General features: G+C 52.4%; 2 protein-coding genes across 9 annotated transcripts in view; one reads left to right on the top strand and one right to left on the bottom strand.

Moving 5' to 3' along the window:
* MRS2 (magnesium transporter MRS2) overlaps window positions 1–5,713 on the top strand; it is a 35,592-nt gene extending 29,879 nt beyond the window's left edge. For 2 of the 8 annotated variants that reach the window (XM_028107510.2, XM_088024140.1), the window contains one exon: window positions 214–5,713. In XM_028107510.2, the coding sequence (XP_027963311.2) occupies window positions 214–324 (111 nt within the window). In that variant the 3' untranslated portion in view covers window positions 325–5,713. The remainder of the gene's footprint in view (window positions 1–213) is intronic. The other 6 variants (XR_015768400.1, XR_015768398.1, XR_015768396.1 and 3 more) reach the window with 6 other exon arrangements.
* The window catches only part of GPLD1 (glycosylphosphatidylinositol specific phospholipase D1), a 55,392-nt gene continuing 41,560 nt past the window's right edge, over window positions 1,892–15,723 (bottom strand). The window contains exons 15-25 of the mRNA XM_028107512.2: window positions 13,902–14,012; window positions 12,616–12,690; window positions 12,371–12,527; window positions 11,512–11,653; window positions 10,704–10,809; window positions 10,526–10,619; window positions 7,622–7,798; window positions 7,151–7,311; window positions 5,906–5,932; window positions 5,736–5,786; window positions 1,892–4,017 (exon numbers count right to left, since the gene is read on the bottom strand). Of these exons, the coding sequence (XP_027963313.1) occupies window positions 3,931–4,017; window positions 5,736–5,786; window positions 5,906–5,932; window positions 7,151–7,311; window positions 7,622–7,798; window positions 10,526–10,619; window positions 10,704–10,809; window positions 11,512–11,653; window positions 12,371–12,527; window positions 12,616–12,690; window positions 13,902–14,012 (1,188 nt within the window). The 3' untranslated portion in view covers window positions 1,892–3,930. The remainder of the gene's footprint in view (window positions 4,018–5,735; window positions 5,787–5,905; window positions 5,933–7,150; window positions 7,312–7,621; window positions 7,799–10,525; window positions 10,620–10,703; window positions 10,810–11,511; window positions 11,654–12,370; window positions 12,528–12,615; window positions 12,691–13,901; window positions 14,013–15,723) is intronic.

The raw sequence follows: 15,723 nt of genomic DNA on the forward strand, positions 1-15,723 counted from the left end.
AATGTAGAAAATGTAGCGTTCTCATTAAGAAAAGATAGAAAAGTTTACCCTTTTTCTTACCTTTCTATTCCCATTACACCGGGAATGAGTACTTAGCGTACTGACACAGGGCTTGTAGTCTCCCCTTATCTGCTAATCACCTTTCCTTTTACTCATGGCATTTCTTTTAAGACAGACCCACAGTAAAATGATTAATTTTCCTGCTCTATTTAGATGGCCTCTTTACCTAAGAAGTCCCTTCAAGCGGACAGAAGGCTGGAAATGAAGCACGGCTTCCAGCCCGACAGTCTCGGACCAGGCAGGAGCGTCCTGACAGACCGTTAGGAGACATCAAAACGGAGAGACTGGGTTACTTTTCATGGTAGTCACAGGAAACTTCTGCTACTCTTTCAGATGTGATGGCACTCCACAATGCTGGAACTTAACTGCATTTTCAAAATTGAGGAAAGAAGCAAAAACCTTAAAATGCTGTTTTTATAGACATGTGAGAATAGATTGTATAGATTTTCTGATTTATACATGTCTCAGGCCAAGCAAAGCCTGAAAACTTGATAAGCCCACAGTGAACGAGATCAGGTAGCAGTTCTTAGTAAGGGGATCATGTTCTTGGGAACTTTGTGTCAGCTAAGGTAGCAAAATCCATAAAAGAACTCTGAAAGTTTGTGCTTTAAATCAGCCTTTAACGTACTGTATTTTCTTGTATTAAGATTTTATTCTCTTGACTCCTGAAACTATTTTCTCTGCTTGGCTATAATGGAAGCCTTTGGAAGTGATGTTGAAAGAAAACTATTTCCATCCTGTTACTGTTTTGTAGCTCTTAGGTCATCCCTGTCTTTGAGAGTAGATGGAGGTTCCCTCAACCACCCCCACCCCCCGAAAGTGTATGTAGCCCAGTTAATCTGTATGCCTACACCTCAGAGGTTCAAACTTCAGAGTGTCCAGAGCAGCTCTTCTACTACACATGTAATACTAGTAAAATCTGTATGCTGATAATGTTGGGGTTACCTGCTACTGTAATAGGATGTCATAGGAGGCAGTTTAGGAGTCCATTTACCAAGTAGTTCGGTAATGGGAGTAAAAATGCTATTCCAGTAGCTGGTTTGAGAGAGGATGGAGTTGTACTTTTCCCCACTCCCATGTGTGGTTAGAAGAAGCCACTAGAAGCTGGAGGATACAGGTGGCCGGGCTGGGTTGGTCTCAGCACAGAGTGGCCCACTTGGCACCTCCCTGTGGTCAGGGGCACGCTTTGAGGTGTGGGTGTCGGAATGTGGGTATACAGAACTCTCTAGGGTCATAAATGTGATGACCGAAGCCAAAGTGTCTTTGATAACCTTTCGATCTTATGGGACACTCCGCTTTCTCACACCTCAGAGCGCTGCTGCTGCTGTGACTTCGCTGTGACATGGAAGAATTGAAAGCCCAAGGGGTTTGATTTGACTCTGATCAGGCACAGAATCTGGGCCTTTTTCCTTTGGGTTTGAGTTTGTGGACTTGGGTAAAATTTTTTTTCCAGGAGTCATGTTTCCTCAACAAAACGGAAATACAACTACCTCTTAAGTCTGATGTAGAGAAGTTACTGGTGAACCAGTAAGATTTCAAAATGTCAACTCGCTCTGCTTTGCAGATAGGATGCTTCTTACCTAAGACGTTAGGCGATTTTAAATTTTGAGTTAAAATCACTGAGCACAAGTGTTTGGTTATGTGAACGAGCAAGCAGTCTTATTCCCTGTTTAACAAGGTCAAGGAATGATATTCTTAACAGACTGTTTTTGGAAGGCCTCTAAGGAAATGTGGCAGAAGATAGCAAACAGACTGTGAGAAATAACCACTAAATAAAAACCTTTTGGGCACGTTATTCCAAGAGTTGTACACAGCTTTACACAGCTTTATTTTTGGAGTTTTTAAAGATTTTATTTGGGAGAGGAGAGGGAACACAAGCAGGGGGAGTGGGAGAGGGAGAAGCAGAAGCTGCGTGGAGCAGGGAGCCCGATGGAGGGCTCCATCCCAGGACCCTGGGACCATGACCTGAGCTGAAGGCAGACGCTTAACCGACTGAGCCACCCAGGCGCCCTTGGGAGTTAATAGTTATCTAACAAACTTTAATCTCAGGATTTACTTTCATTACTTTAGTAATACCATGGAGGTGCTCTAATGGTGCGTGGACAGGGCATTCAGAGATCGCAGTTCATTCCCAAATGCACTCCACATCTCTCTAGGTCTGTGATTCAAAGGCACGGAAACCATGTTGATCGTGAAGTCTTGAAGCAAGTTGTTACATACACAGGTAATAGAAAAATTGCAAATATGTACATGTGTTTTGACATCTTGAAGTAACTCCATGACCTTTAAGCTCAGATTTGTGTTAATGAGAGATTAAAACCCTACAAGGTGTTTCCATTTTTGTTAAGCATTTCAGAATCCATGCTTAGAGCTTAGAGCTACAGTTAGTACTTAGATTTAAAATGTAACCCACCTCTGGGGCAATGCACTGGACTCTGTAGGCCAGTTTGTACATCTTTGCCATCCAGGTCGACCTTTGGTACTGGAAATACAACTTTGCACTTTTGAATATGGGATTAAGATGGTTAAATATCCTGTATAAATCCTACGTGAGAACTTGCTTCTGTCTGGTATGTTTAGACATTGAGAATGATTGTGTGTCAACACAGGCCCTCTTGGTCAGGGAAGCAGATCCTTTCTTTAGCAATGGTGGTGTGAGAACACAGACTTCTAAGGAGAAGGCCCAGTACGCTGCAGTTATCAGCATGTTCTACACGTAGACGTCCGTTAAGTCATTCTGGCCCCTTTCATTGTTACCCAAATGAAACCAAAGGGTGTCTGTGCTTTTTGCTTTTCCCTAGGGAACCGGCAGCTTGCACACTTAAGAGGACCATCACGGGTCATCCGAGGTGCTGTCTAGGTGTGTGTGCCCATTTTTCCCTCCATACTCCCCTTATGCTCACAGTATTAACTCGAGTAGCTTTCCCTTGATTTCTAATTTAACTTAACTCCTCACCTGGATTCCTGTCTTCTTTGAACCACTCTCTACATTGCCTCTAGAGACGCTAAAAAGGGTTCTTGTCATCAGTTACTTTGCTCCCTGATTGCTACAGAATCCGTAATAACGCCTTCACATGTTCAGTGAAGCTAGAAGCCTGGGTCGATTCCTTTCCCTCAGATATGCCCTTCTGTAGGAACTGCAGATGAATCCCAGCCAGCCCGGGAACCAGAGAGGCCGGCGCCCGCTTCCCTCCCAGGCGCTGGCCTCGGGCCAGAGAGCTTGCTGGCGGGGTGGGCACGGCTTGTACCAGCCCAGCACAACACGGACTCCTCGTAAAGGACACAGAACCCGTGCAGTCACTGGGTTCAACTGTTCGAACAGCCGCTTCTACAAAAGCAGTTGAGGGCATTAAAAGGTGAGCTTTTAGTTTTATATTTGTCCTTCACTCTCTGAAACCCTGTGGAGTTGTGAGGTTCTCCCTCACCCCCCCTACTTTTCACTGTACTATTTCTCTGCTCACTTTTTCCCTGTATACTGTGCTTTCTATTTCATTTTGATTGGAATGGGTCACCAATTTTAAAAGGACATTTTTAGGAGAAATGGACAGATTTTCCTAAGAGCTAACCAGAGAGTCCTTTCCAGGCATCAGCCCTAGGTATTTGTGTGGAAGGGGAAAGCAATTGTACAGCAGGTCTGAGCCCCAGGTTTCAATACAAGGGAAGCAAGAAGGACGCGCTGGAAGGGGACACGAGTAAGCAGAGTATCTGTCATCTTTCCCTGGGAAGAGGCCTGTCTCCACTCGAGGAGCCCCACCTCTAGCAGGATCTACCCGGGCTCCCCTGGATGTGCTCCTCTGCCACCAGAATGCTCACCCTGGAGATGACTCGGCACAGGGAGGGGACGCAGAGTAGGGAAAGGTAGTGAAGTCTTTAATGGAGGTCGAAGCTGTAGACGTGCAGTGCCCCGGAGAGTCGGGCTCCCAAAGAACTCCTTCCAGCAGCAACGACAACTTGGTTCTGTAGGGGACAGAGAACAGGACTGTTGGTCACGCCTGGGAAGCTCCTGCCCTAGTCGCGGCGTCCTGCTGTGCTTGGGTGACACGGGGGTGGAGACGGGGGCTAGTGCCACGAGGTTGCAGAGACGCGGACTCAGGCAGCTCGACTCAGGTGCAGGCTGAGTCCCAACTCCAGCCCCTTGCTGGGGGCTCACTTCAGGGGCCACTTTCCTCATCCTCAGACTGTCCATGTCCACTTGTCAATAGAACTGAACTAACTTGGTCCTTCAGGGCCACAATCCCAGGTGGGTGTAGTGAAAGTGAAGTAATGTGAACGTTCACTACAGTGAACTTGCAATGTACAGAAATGAATCGACTAAATTACTTACAGATCTCTAAGGGTTGACAGATGTATAAATTTTTGTATAATTCATATGGGTACTTGATAATGTCTAACTTTTGGAAAATGAGGTTTAAGAGTAAGCCAAGCTTGGGGCGCCTGGGTGGCTCAGTTGGTTAAGGTTAAGCGTCTGCCTTCAGCTCAGGTCATGGTCCCAGGGTCTTGGGATCAAGCCCCACACATGGAGCAGGAGCCTGCTTCTCCTCCTCCCACTCCCCTTGCTTGTGTTCCCTCTCGCGCTGTCAAATAAATAAAATCATTAGAGTAAGCCCAGCTTATGATGTAATTTTTGAGATTCCCCCCATAAACTTAATAATCCATCGTTTTTTTTTTCTGGAATAGATTCAAGCAAGGGCCACTTGAACTGTGGGCCACCAGAGGGCAGTGGCCTTGAATGCCCATAAACTGCAGCCAGGTCCACTCCACTCTTTAGTCCTTAATCCTATCCTGATGTGTATTTTATTCTACTTCCCATGTGTATAAATGGTGTTTTTCCTCAAAGGTGGGGACTTTGTCTCAGAGCCTGCACAGTTCTATGCAATATCCTATCCTAGAGTAAACGAAGGCATGCATTCAGTGGTCTAGCTGGAGATTGGAAGATAAACCCTTTAACTGCTGTATCCATTAGAATCCAAAATGTGCATACCCTTTGATCCAGCAGTCTTCCAAGAATATCATTAGCAGGGATATTTGCATAATCATAAAAATATACAGCTGTGCACGAATGCTCACAATAATAAGAAAACTGGAAATAATTTTAAATATGAGAAAGTGAACCAAATAAAATAGGGTGCATCTGGACCATACTCTGCAGCCCTGAAGAAGATCGCTCCACCTGTATTTGAGAGGAAGCGTGATACACTGGAGTACGCGAGCAGGAAGCAGCGACAGGAGAAGAGTGTGTGTTTGTCCCTAGAGTCCTACAGAAACCCCAGGAGTCTGGAAGAAAACATTTAACGGTGGCTATCCGACGTGGCAGGGGTTTGCAAGGTTTCCTGAAGGGCCCTGGCCAGTATTCATACGTGAGGCTCCGTGGGACAGCAGTCTCTGAGAACGTGCGGGGCCGGGGCCGTGGTCCGAGGAAACCACGGACACAAATTTAAACTTCGTTCCTTTTTTCCCCCATCTAAACAAACCATTTTTAGCTCACGGGCTGTACAGAACTCGAGGCAGCCCGCGGGCTGTAAGTTGCCGAGCTCTGCCCTTGGGGGTGAAACTGGGAAAGTGATGGGACTGTGTGTGGATGTTCCTTTTTTGTGTTCCTCTTTTTCAAACACAATCTGAACAATAAAATGAGATCATCCGCACCCCAGCCTTAGCCAGGAGTGCAAGCCTCATACCTTGTCTTTCGACCGCACGGTGACCACAGAACTCCCAAACCTTGAACTTGCCTGTAAAACAGGGGCTGTTAATGGTCTTTGCAAGACATACCATATTTGATCAGTTTAAAAAATAAGGGAAAGGGCACCTTCATGGTTTTTCTTTCTTCATTCCCGTAGGAGGTACTCACCTCAGGAGAAACCAGTACGTACTGGGCCTGGAAGGAAAGGGTGAGAGGGACTGGTTACTGTGGCGGGTTTTAACTGCAGCCCCACATGCACACTTCCACACTCTAAGCCCTGCGCTTTGTTGCCCTTTGACACAGGAACTTAGCTCAGGGCAATGGATGCACAGAGGTGTTTATACATGAATATGTGTATCCTTATTTAAAACTGAAATGAAATGGACTAAGGGGCTAATACTAATATTTATTGTTTACATAAACTGTGGCTTATCCACAGAGTAGTAGGCAGCTGGGAAATCTACTGTAGGAGAATGTAAGCAGGCATAAAGGGCAGTAAGACAAAATCTGGTTACAAATTGTGTACAACAGATCGCAGCTAATAAAATACATTCACACAGTGTAGTGAGGAAGAGACCGGTTTGGTGCAGAGCCCCATCCTTTCATTTCTGAGCACTGTGACCCAGAGCATCTTCCTCTCGGATCCTCTCCCCCCACTGGGCATAGTGCCAACTTACCAGCCTTGATGTGAGTTAAGAAGGGGCTGGGAGGGAGGGCGAGATCTCTAAGTGCTTAGCATAGTGCTAGGCACAGAGTAAAATGCACAGTGAGAGCCATTAAGGTCAGGAAAAAATACCAGAAGGATATACGTCAAAAGGTTAATTATTTCTGCAGAATGTACTTCTCGGTAGAAGATTTTTATGCCCAGGGAACCCTTAAGGAAACCCACCTGAGAAAAGGAGTAAAGGAACAGGGGTGCCTAGTGGCTCAGCAGTTAAGCGTCTGCCTTGGGCCCAGGTCATGGTCCCAGGGTCCTGGGAATGAGCCCCCCGTCGGGCTCCCTGCTCCGTGAGGACCGTTACCCCTCTGGCCCTGGCCCTGGCCCTGGCCCTGCTTGTGCTCACTCTTGTTCTGCACTCTCTCAGATAAGATCTTTTTAAAAAGGCAGTGAAACAGGAAATAAGATGAGACTGCAGTGGCCAGGTCCTGGTTTCTCTGCCGTGGGCTCCCATCCAGGCGGCGGGCTGGGAGCGAAGCAGCCGACACCACGTCCAGAGACTGCAGCCACAGGCACCGCGCTGCAGACCTGCCAAGAGCCCAGGGCCACTTGTGCCTACACACACAGGCATGTGACTGTGTCCTGACCGCGGACAGTCCAGCTAACAACTCGAGGATCTGCAGTGGACGCCATTTTACGAGGCATCAGGTAGCCTCCTTTGCCAACACGGCATAGATTTTGTACGGGCACGTTACCTTTTCTTCAGGACACGGAGCTATCCATGATTCGCATCTGCCTGTCATGTCACCGGAGGTGATGTGTTTGCCATTATAGACATAAACACGGCCGTCTTCCCCCCCCAGCAGTCCGGAGGTGACGTCCGTGATCCTCAGGGGGGCTGCCAGGATGATTTCATCTGCAAGCCATAGAAACCACAGGGTCTCCCTCCTGTCATGCTTTCCATTGTCCTAACCCAACCGCCCACAGGTCAGATTAGTGTGTCCTTCACGTAGTCCACCCTCCCCACCCTCTTGAAGGCTCTCCTGTTACCGCCTTCAGGAAGTCTAGCTCACTTGGCTCTGGTCTTGCCTAACTCGAAATAGACAAAGGCCCTTGGGCCACTGAGCTGTTCATTATGAGGGCAGAGGCTACATGATCCAATTAGGGGACCAGTCTGTTGAGCAAAGGGACTCGATTCTTGGCCAGAGGCCCTGTTCCTTTCCCACCTAAGCCATCGCCATCCAGGTCACTCAAGTGCAGAACTCCACCAAATCGAGAGAAGCGGCGGTCCCCGCTGAAGGTGCTGAGCAGAGAAGGCTGTGTGTCGGGGGTCAGTTCATACATCCGAGTGGTTCCGCCCTGGTGCAAGGTCATGGTCAGGAACGCCATTTTGGACACCTCATCTGAAATAAACCAGGGCGGGTGGCGCCTGGGTGGCTCAGTCGTTAAGCGTCTGCCCTCGGGGCTCAGGTCATGATCCCATGATCCCGGGGTCCTGGGATCGAGCCCCGCATAGGGCTCCCTGCTCCGCGGGAAGCCTGCTTCTCCCCCCTCCCACTCCCCCTGCTTGTGTTCCCGCTTTCGCTGTGTCTCTGTCAAATAAACAAAATCTTTAAAAAATATATTTAAAAAAAATAAATCAGGGCACAGTATCTGGTGCCATCCCAGGAATGAAGAGAAGACAAAGCACCGAATGGAGCCCTAGTCTTCCTTCAGCCTTCCATGCCTCAAGTGACACAGCGGCTCAGGATCACAGCCAGCCATCTTCAGTGGGAAGGTGCCGCAGGCTTGGGCACGGAGACCCAGGCGTGGGGCACGTGTGGGGTACCCCATCAGACAGCTCTGACCCCGCAGGAGTCTCCATCTCCCCTTACACCGCAAACTGCCCGCGTCACACTCCCGACAAACCCGACAGACTAAGTTCTTCCCGCGGCCTTCCAGAACCTGACCGTGACTTCCGGCTAGAGCCGTCGTACAGTCCGTCTCACCAGCCGGACTCCCTCACGGGCCCAGGGCAGGGACACCGCCTTGCATTGTGGCTCATACTTGCAACTCGGAAAAACTGTAAGTCGTACTTCTCCATTATCACTGACTTTCAGGATTACTGTGAAACAGTCGAAAATCTTGAGTGTCAAACTTGTGAATGCCAACACTTTTTATGTATCATAAAAGGTGTGGAAAATGCCCCCCAAAAATTATAAAGAAGTTCTAGAACATATACTGCTTTCTGGAGTTTGATACCCACATGTGTATTAAGCAAAATGGAGATTGTTGCAGATTATAAAATTTTATATGTTTTACGTTTAGGCCATTTCTAACTGCTGTTTTAATTAACACTGTGATAAAGGGATCCTTTCCTGCAGTTTGGAATAGTTCCTGGAGCAGATTCTTAGAAATGGTCCAAACAGCATCCAAGGGAATGAGTATCTCTGAGGCTGTTGCCCTTCTGCCAAACCTTTCTGGAAGGGGCAGCATCAGTCCACCTGTCACCAGCACCATAGGAATGCCCACCTCATCTCAGCCTCGCCATGTTTGAGTAGCATCGTTTTCATACTGAAGATACTTCACAGTTACTCATCAGCACCCTAAAATCCCCACTAAATATTTAGGCTCCGGGGGAAAGGGACAGGCCTCACGGGGTCATGCTCCCAACCACCGCCCTCAGGGATCTCCCCGCAGGTACATCTGACCGTTCAAAGTGCAGTGAGTCTGTTACCAGAGAGCCGGGATGCCCAAACTGCACTGAGGGATACTGATTGTCTTTCTCATAAATAAATACATAAGGTTAATTTGTATATAATACAGATATGTAAATTTACCTTTTTATATTGTTATATAGTATTTTGTAACAGGAAAATACCAAGACCGGAAGGACATTAAAACAAAGTCTGGAAAGCTCTAATCACAGCACTCCAGTAGAAAAGTGAAACAAACAAAATCACTAATGGGTGTTGTGAAAGTTTGGAAAGAGCTCTGTGAAAGGGGGAACCCCCACTACTCCAGCTAAGTCCGCATCCGGGGTTACAGTGCTGTGTCCTTAATCATGCAATGAAAGATCTAGCCTTCTGGGCCGCTGGCCGGCGCAGTCCACAGAGCATACACATCTTGATCTCCCAGCCGTGCTTAGTTTAAGCCCCACGCTGGGCGTGGAGCCTAGTTAAAATGAAAGAAAGGAAAGGAAAAAAACACGTAGCCATTCTTTTGCCCAATCCACTCTGCTTATTTTTCTAATGTGTGCAAAAATCTTCCTGAAAAATAACTTGACAATATGTAAGAAGAGCCTTATTGGTAGACCCTCTAGTCCAGGAATTCCTTCTCCAGGATATTTTAAAAACTATTTAGGAGGCAGAGTTTTCTGTACATCGATGTTCGAGAGAGAAGACTGTATTCACAATAGTGAATAATTGGGAGCATCCTTTTCAGCTTAAGTTTTTAAATATCTGGATAAGGGGTGATTTCTATATACATCTTTTATTTTCACAAATTTCTACAATAAGCATGATTCACTTTGATCATCTTCAAGGGAGTAGATCTTCAAGGTTTTAAAATTTTATTTATTTATTGAAGAGAGAGCACAAGCAGAGGGAGAGGGAGAAGCAGGCTCCCCTCCGAGCAGGGAGCCCGATGCGGGGCTCGATCCCACAACCCTGGGACCATGACCTGAGCCGAAGGCAGACACCCTACGACTGAGCCACCCAGGCTCCTGAAAGGAGTAAGTTTTTGTTGGCTTTTTAAAACTTTCCCATAAAATAAGTGATGTTTTATTAACAGGTCCTCAGCAGACCTAGTCCCGGTGAACTGATGTACAGAATTTTCTGAACCCCCCCCCCCCCACCGTGCTCCAAGCTCGGTGAGACTAGAGCTTTAACAACACGCTTGGTTACTTTCATGAGGGATTTTCAACAAATCTCTGAGGTAGATAGTATAATTTGCATTTTGCAGATGAAGATACTAATGCTCAGGGAGGTTAAGTAACTTCCCCCAGGTTATGCCGCTTGCTATTACCGAGAAAAGGAAATACTCACAGTCCGGTCTGTCTGGCTCCAGATTTCACAACCTTCCCCCCACAGGATGTGGTCAAGGAGCCACCCGACTGAAAACGCAGCCACGTTTCCCGGCGCGTGACCTACCGTGAGTCGGGGCTCCAGCCAGCAACACTTGTTTCTGGGCCCCGTTCACCAGCACGTGGCCGCTGGACAGGGAAGCCCCCAGCTTCCCCATCGTCTGCGAAATGCCATCCGTCAGTACCATGCAGCTCCGAGAGCTCTCCCTGGTGCCCAGTCTCCGTGGGGGGCGCGGCAGCCTTACCTTGTCTCCGGAAATGGTAAACCAGCTTTGGCGGTGTGGGGGCAAATAGCCATACACCCGCCCCAGGCTCTGTTTCTCGTCGTGAGCGTGGAACAGGTGGCCCAGGCTGGAAGGAAGCACACACAGACGGGAGAAGAGCGGGCCGACTAGTCAGGGCCCCGGGGATACAAGCCCCCTCTGCGCCCGCGATCCTGAGATCCTGGCAGGGGAGCGGGGTGGCTTTCTCTGCAGATGTGAGGCTCACCACTCTGCCTCCGCACTGAGAGCAGGTAGAGGGAGGGCCATGGCCACGGGCTGAATCGTGTTCCTCCGGAATCCACATGTTGGGAGTCCGAACCCCAGCACCTCAGAATACGTATATTTGGAGATCGGGGCCTCAAAGAGGCAATCATGTTACACTGAGGTTACTGGGGTGGGGCTGGATCCAACAGGACCGGGTGTCCTCGTAAGGACAGACACCAGGGACGGGCGCAGACCCAGGAGAGGCCGGGAGAAGGTGGCCGCCTGCAAGGCGAGGAGCGAGGCCTCGAGATTGCCGCCGCCAACACCGCGCCCTCGGATTCCTAGTCTCCAGAACCGGGAGAAGATGCATTCCCGCGACTTCTGCTACCCAGGCCGTGGGACTGTCACGGGAGCCCCAGCAGGCTCATCCCCCTCCTAGCTCCTGTTTCAGCTTCTGAGAATTCACCACCTTGCCGCAGAGCCACAGCTTTTCCTTGTGGGGTCTGAGCCCCCCAGGCGGGCTCCCGCAGCAGCCGGTACCTGCCCCTCGCGCTCCGGGGTCCCCGGCCCCCACGGGAGCACTCACCTACTGGTGTTCCTCCAGGTTGGGCTCCCCACCAGCAGCACGCTTGTGTTGTTCATGCGGAGCCCGTGGAGGGCATAGCCGAGCCAGGAGAAGTCCTCCTCGCCCCGCACCGTCCAGTTGGCCGCCTCCACGCCCAGCTTTTCTATACGAGACAACCAGTGCCCTTTACCTTGCGTGGTAGGCTGCTGGGGTCGGAGGGGCGGGCAGAGTCTTTGCCAGAGCTCCCCTGTACCCCCGAGCTGCTCCCAGGGAGCCCCAGTGTCAGAAACTGATCCTACGCTTCATAGGACAAGCACATTTCTGGAGCTCACTTCTGTGGGGTGGAGGATGCGATATAAACGGAGCCCCCAGCGGGCAGGTCGGAGCATCACTGGGATGCCTTCCGAGTTCCTAGGCTTCCATGGAAAGCCTTTGCCAACAACCTACGGGCCCCCTTCGGATCTGGACCTGGAAGTTGGACCCCTTTTTTGTGTATCAGTAATTTTACCCGTATCACTTGGATGATAAAGGTAGATACTCTACTAGAAAATTTAGATGACCCAGGACACCTGGGTGGCTCAGTCGTTAAGCGTCTGCCTTCGGCTCAGGTCATGGTCCCAGGGTCCTGGGATCGAGCCCCACATCGGGCTCCCTGCTTGGCGGAGAGCCTGCTTCTCCCTCCCCCACTCCCCCTGCTTGTGTTCCTGCTCTCGCTGTGTCTCTGTCAATAAATAAATAAAATCTTAAAAAAAATATTTAGATGACCTGATAGTGGAAGGAGGGAGATGGGACAGAAGCCCACAGGCACAAGGACAGACTAGAGCTGGGAGGTCTCCGCCCCCCCCCCGCCCCTCTCCTGCTCCCTCCTCACAAACACTACCTTTGTGGCTCCAGCTGGGGTCGGAATAAAATGCAGCCACCATGCCCTTCTGCCTCCCTCCACCTGGCGCGAAAGGGGATCCCATCACCAGATCGGGCTCGCCGTCTTCGTTCATGTCTGCGGCCACCAGCGTCCAGCCCAAGTTACAGTAGGTGTCCTGTAGGGGAACCAGGAGAGCACATCCCGCTCAAAGGCGGACTGCAGGAGGCGGCCAGGTCTGGCCCTGGCCCAGAGGGTCCCCGTACCTGGCAGGAGATGGTGACGTTGGGGCCAGAAGACATTCCTCCTTGTCTGGAGCCGAAGTAGACGTACACCGCACCCTAGGCGAAGGCAAGCCGCGGGGCAGTCACTCAGATGACCGGAGAGGGGGGGACAAGGGCCTGAATCACCCGAGTCCCCACAGTTGGGAGCTCAGCGACAGACGGAAACAGGACTGAAGTGGTTTTTATGTCTGTCCTTTGCATCAGCGTGTTGGAGCCCCCAACACTGAGACGGCCACTCCTATCTGTGCATACCACACACGCTTGTTCAGTGCACCGGCTGGACAACCCGTTCGCCTCCCCGCGCAAGGCCAGCTCTGTTTCTGGCTCGCCCACGAGGCCTTCCCCGACCCGGCCGTGGTTCCTCAGAACACGACACGCCGTGTGGTCGGTGTCCACAGCCCTGAGACGCATGTGCGCCATCGTTCCCTGTCCAGAACCAGCTCCTATCTTATAACTTGCCGGTCTCCATCCTCACTCATTCAAGCAGCATTTATGTTCCACCACGAGCCAGGCGCAGGGAAGACCGTGGTAAGTCAGACCACACTCTGTCCTCCCAAAAACCTGGTCAACGGGCAGTGACACCACAGCGTGGAAGGGACTAGAGTAGAGGGAAAGGCTGTGGTGTGGGGACAGTGACATGGGGCCTACACCAGGGGCTGATGTCAGCTCCCGGGTGGGTGCCCTGTCGCTCCTCAAGGACGAAGGGGAGGAAAGACCTTCTCCACACGTCCTCAGGCGAGGGGGCCTGTGGGTCCAGAGAGGACAAACGGCTCACAGTCTGGAAGCAGAGAGCGAGGAGACAGGGACAAAAGCGAGCTCGTGGCAGGTAGAGGTGATGAGGGGCCTCTGACCTTCTGGGTCACACAGGGTGCAGGAGCCGGTGCCCTGCCGTGTACGGGGCCCACGCAGACGAGCGCCCACGCCGCGGGACCCGGGACCTCGGCCAGGGCACAGGGATCCAGGGAGGTCTCCGCTTTGTGGTGGTGACGGGGGCGCTCGAGTGGCTGGAACCCCTGTCCCCCTCACCACCATTCAGTATCCTGGTGGGAGGGAGGGGGCGTAAAATCGGGAAACCCAGGAGGGCAAGTGAAGGCCAGGGAGGCAGGAACTAGGCGCCGCCGGGTAACCCAAGGTCAGGTCAAGGACCCAAACGGGGCTGAGATCATCTCCCCACAAATGCGGGCCCGGTTCATGTGGCTGGCTGCTTCCCGCCGACGTTCCAGCCGCCCCCGCCTCCCCCCCCCAGCCCGCCCCCCCAAGCTGCTTACCGTGTACAGCAGCTTCTCAGAGCCCACCGACGGCGCTCCCACGGCCAGGTCAGGCACGCCGTCCTTGTTGAAGTCCAACACGGCCAAGGCCGAGCCAAACCGACCTGAGGGCTGAAGCGGCACCAGTGACCCCCCCCCTGGGCTGAGCCACGGCCTCCAGAACAGCAGGCGACTCCCTGGGGTACCGGGACCCAGCCACCCAACCTGGAAGCCGAGGGCCCAGGGACAACTCCGCAGCGACCAGAGCACATCCGCGCCCCGGCCGCTGGGTGTCCCCTTGGAGGGGACGAGGAGGTGCCAGAAAGAGAAGGATCCGTTCTCGCAAGTTCTGGGTTTTTCGAAAATGGTCCCACACGAAGGGCCAGGCTCCCTTGGAAAGTATCCGAAACAAGAGCCCCATACACCAGCAACAACGGCTACCCCGCGACGAGCTCTCGGAACGTCCGGGGTGCGCCGGGCACGGCGACAGGACGTCCTGCGGCCGGCACCCACACGCACGGGCCAGGGGCGCTCACCACCCCACACCCGCGGCTTACGGAGGGAAGCCCCAGTCCGTTCGGGGACCCTTCTCTTCCGAGGTGGATTGTCTCCCCTCCTGCTCTCCAGAATCCGCCCAGACCGCAAGGCCACGCCTCGGGCCTCTTTCACGGCGGAGCCGACGGTGAGCGGTCTTGCGCAAGTGGAGGTGGGCCCCACGCACGTACCCGCGGCCCAGAACCCACACCGCTCGTGTACCGGCCCATCGGGCTGCACCTGGCGTGCGGTGGCCTCTGGAGAGGGCCCCTCCTCCGAGGCGGGAACTTGACGAACGAGAAAGGGCTGCTCCGGGCACGCGGCACGGTGGGGCAGCGGGGCTAAGCACGCCGGGCGGCCGAGGCCAGCCTCGTGCGGTCGCCGCTGCTCCTCGACAGGCAGACTCTTCAAGCAGAGCCACACCTGAGGCCAATCGTCCTCCCCCTCCCCCTCCAGGCGGGGACACAGAAAGGCTCGCGACAGGCCTAGGCTACACCCGTGCCTTCAGCGGCCGTAACACGGTGACTGCGTTACCGAGTGAGCACGGCGCTGCCCCTTCCTCGGCCCGCGTGTCTGAGAGCGTGCGTCCCCCTCCCCGCGCCGAGCTCGGTCGGCGGGAGCCCCACCACTGACAGGGCACGGCTCCGTCAAGCAGCAGAGACGCCTGGGCGGCTCAGTCGGCTAAGCGCCTGCCTTCGGCTCAGGTCATGGTCCCAGGGTCCTGGGATCGAGCCCCGCATCGGGCTCCCTGCTTCTCCCTCTCCCTCTGTCTGCTGCTCCCCCTGCTTGTGTGCATGCTCTCTCTCCGGCAAATAAATATCTTACAAAAAAAAAAAAAAAAAGGCAACAGGAATGGGTAAACTTATTTTGGAACGTTCTCATGTGGTGGCAGAAGGTTCCAGAAAATGCTGTCCATCTGGGACTGTGGAACCTCACACACTGGCCAGCCAGCTGAGGATCACCTCTCAGATTCAGGACTCCTCTGTCCGGTCCTTAACCCCATACCCTTCATGTGTAAAGTATGTCCAGGCATGTCATCTTGTTTTGTCCTCACAGCATTAACTCCACAACAAAAGCTTTAGTGGTTTCCCCAGGATAAAAACCACGGTCTGACATAAAGTCCCTTCCCCTGCTGCTTGCTGCTGGGAGTGCGCAGTCCCACCGAAGCGCCCGAGCTCGCCTGTGACCAGTCGCAAGGCTACCTGTCCCCCCTGCCTGGTCCCCCCTTCCTGCTCCTGTAACTAATGCCAGCCCAGGTTCCTGCTGTCCCGAGGCGGAGCGACGTTGCCTCCACGTGGAGCCTGTCTCC

Source organism: Eumetopias jubatus, unplaced genomic scaffold (genome assembly GCF_037043125.1).
Source record: "Eumetopias jubatus isolate StellerSeaLion01/CBP00866 unplaced genomic scaffold, mEumJub1_p1.0 scaffold_6, whole genome shotgun sequence".
Taxonomy (NCBI): domain Eukaryota; kingdom Metazoa; phylum Chordata; class Mammalia; order Carnivora; family Otariidae; genus Eumetopias; species Eumetopias jubatus.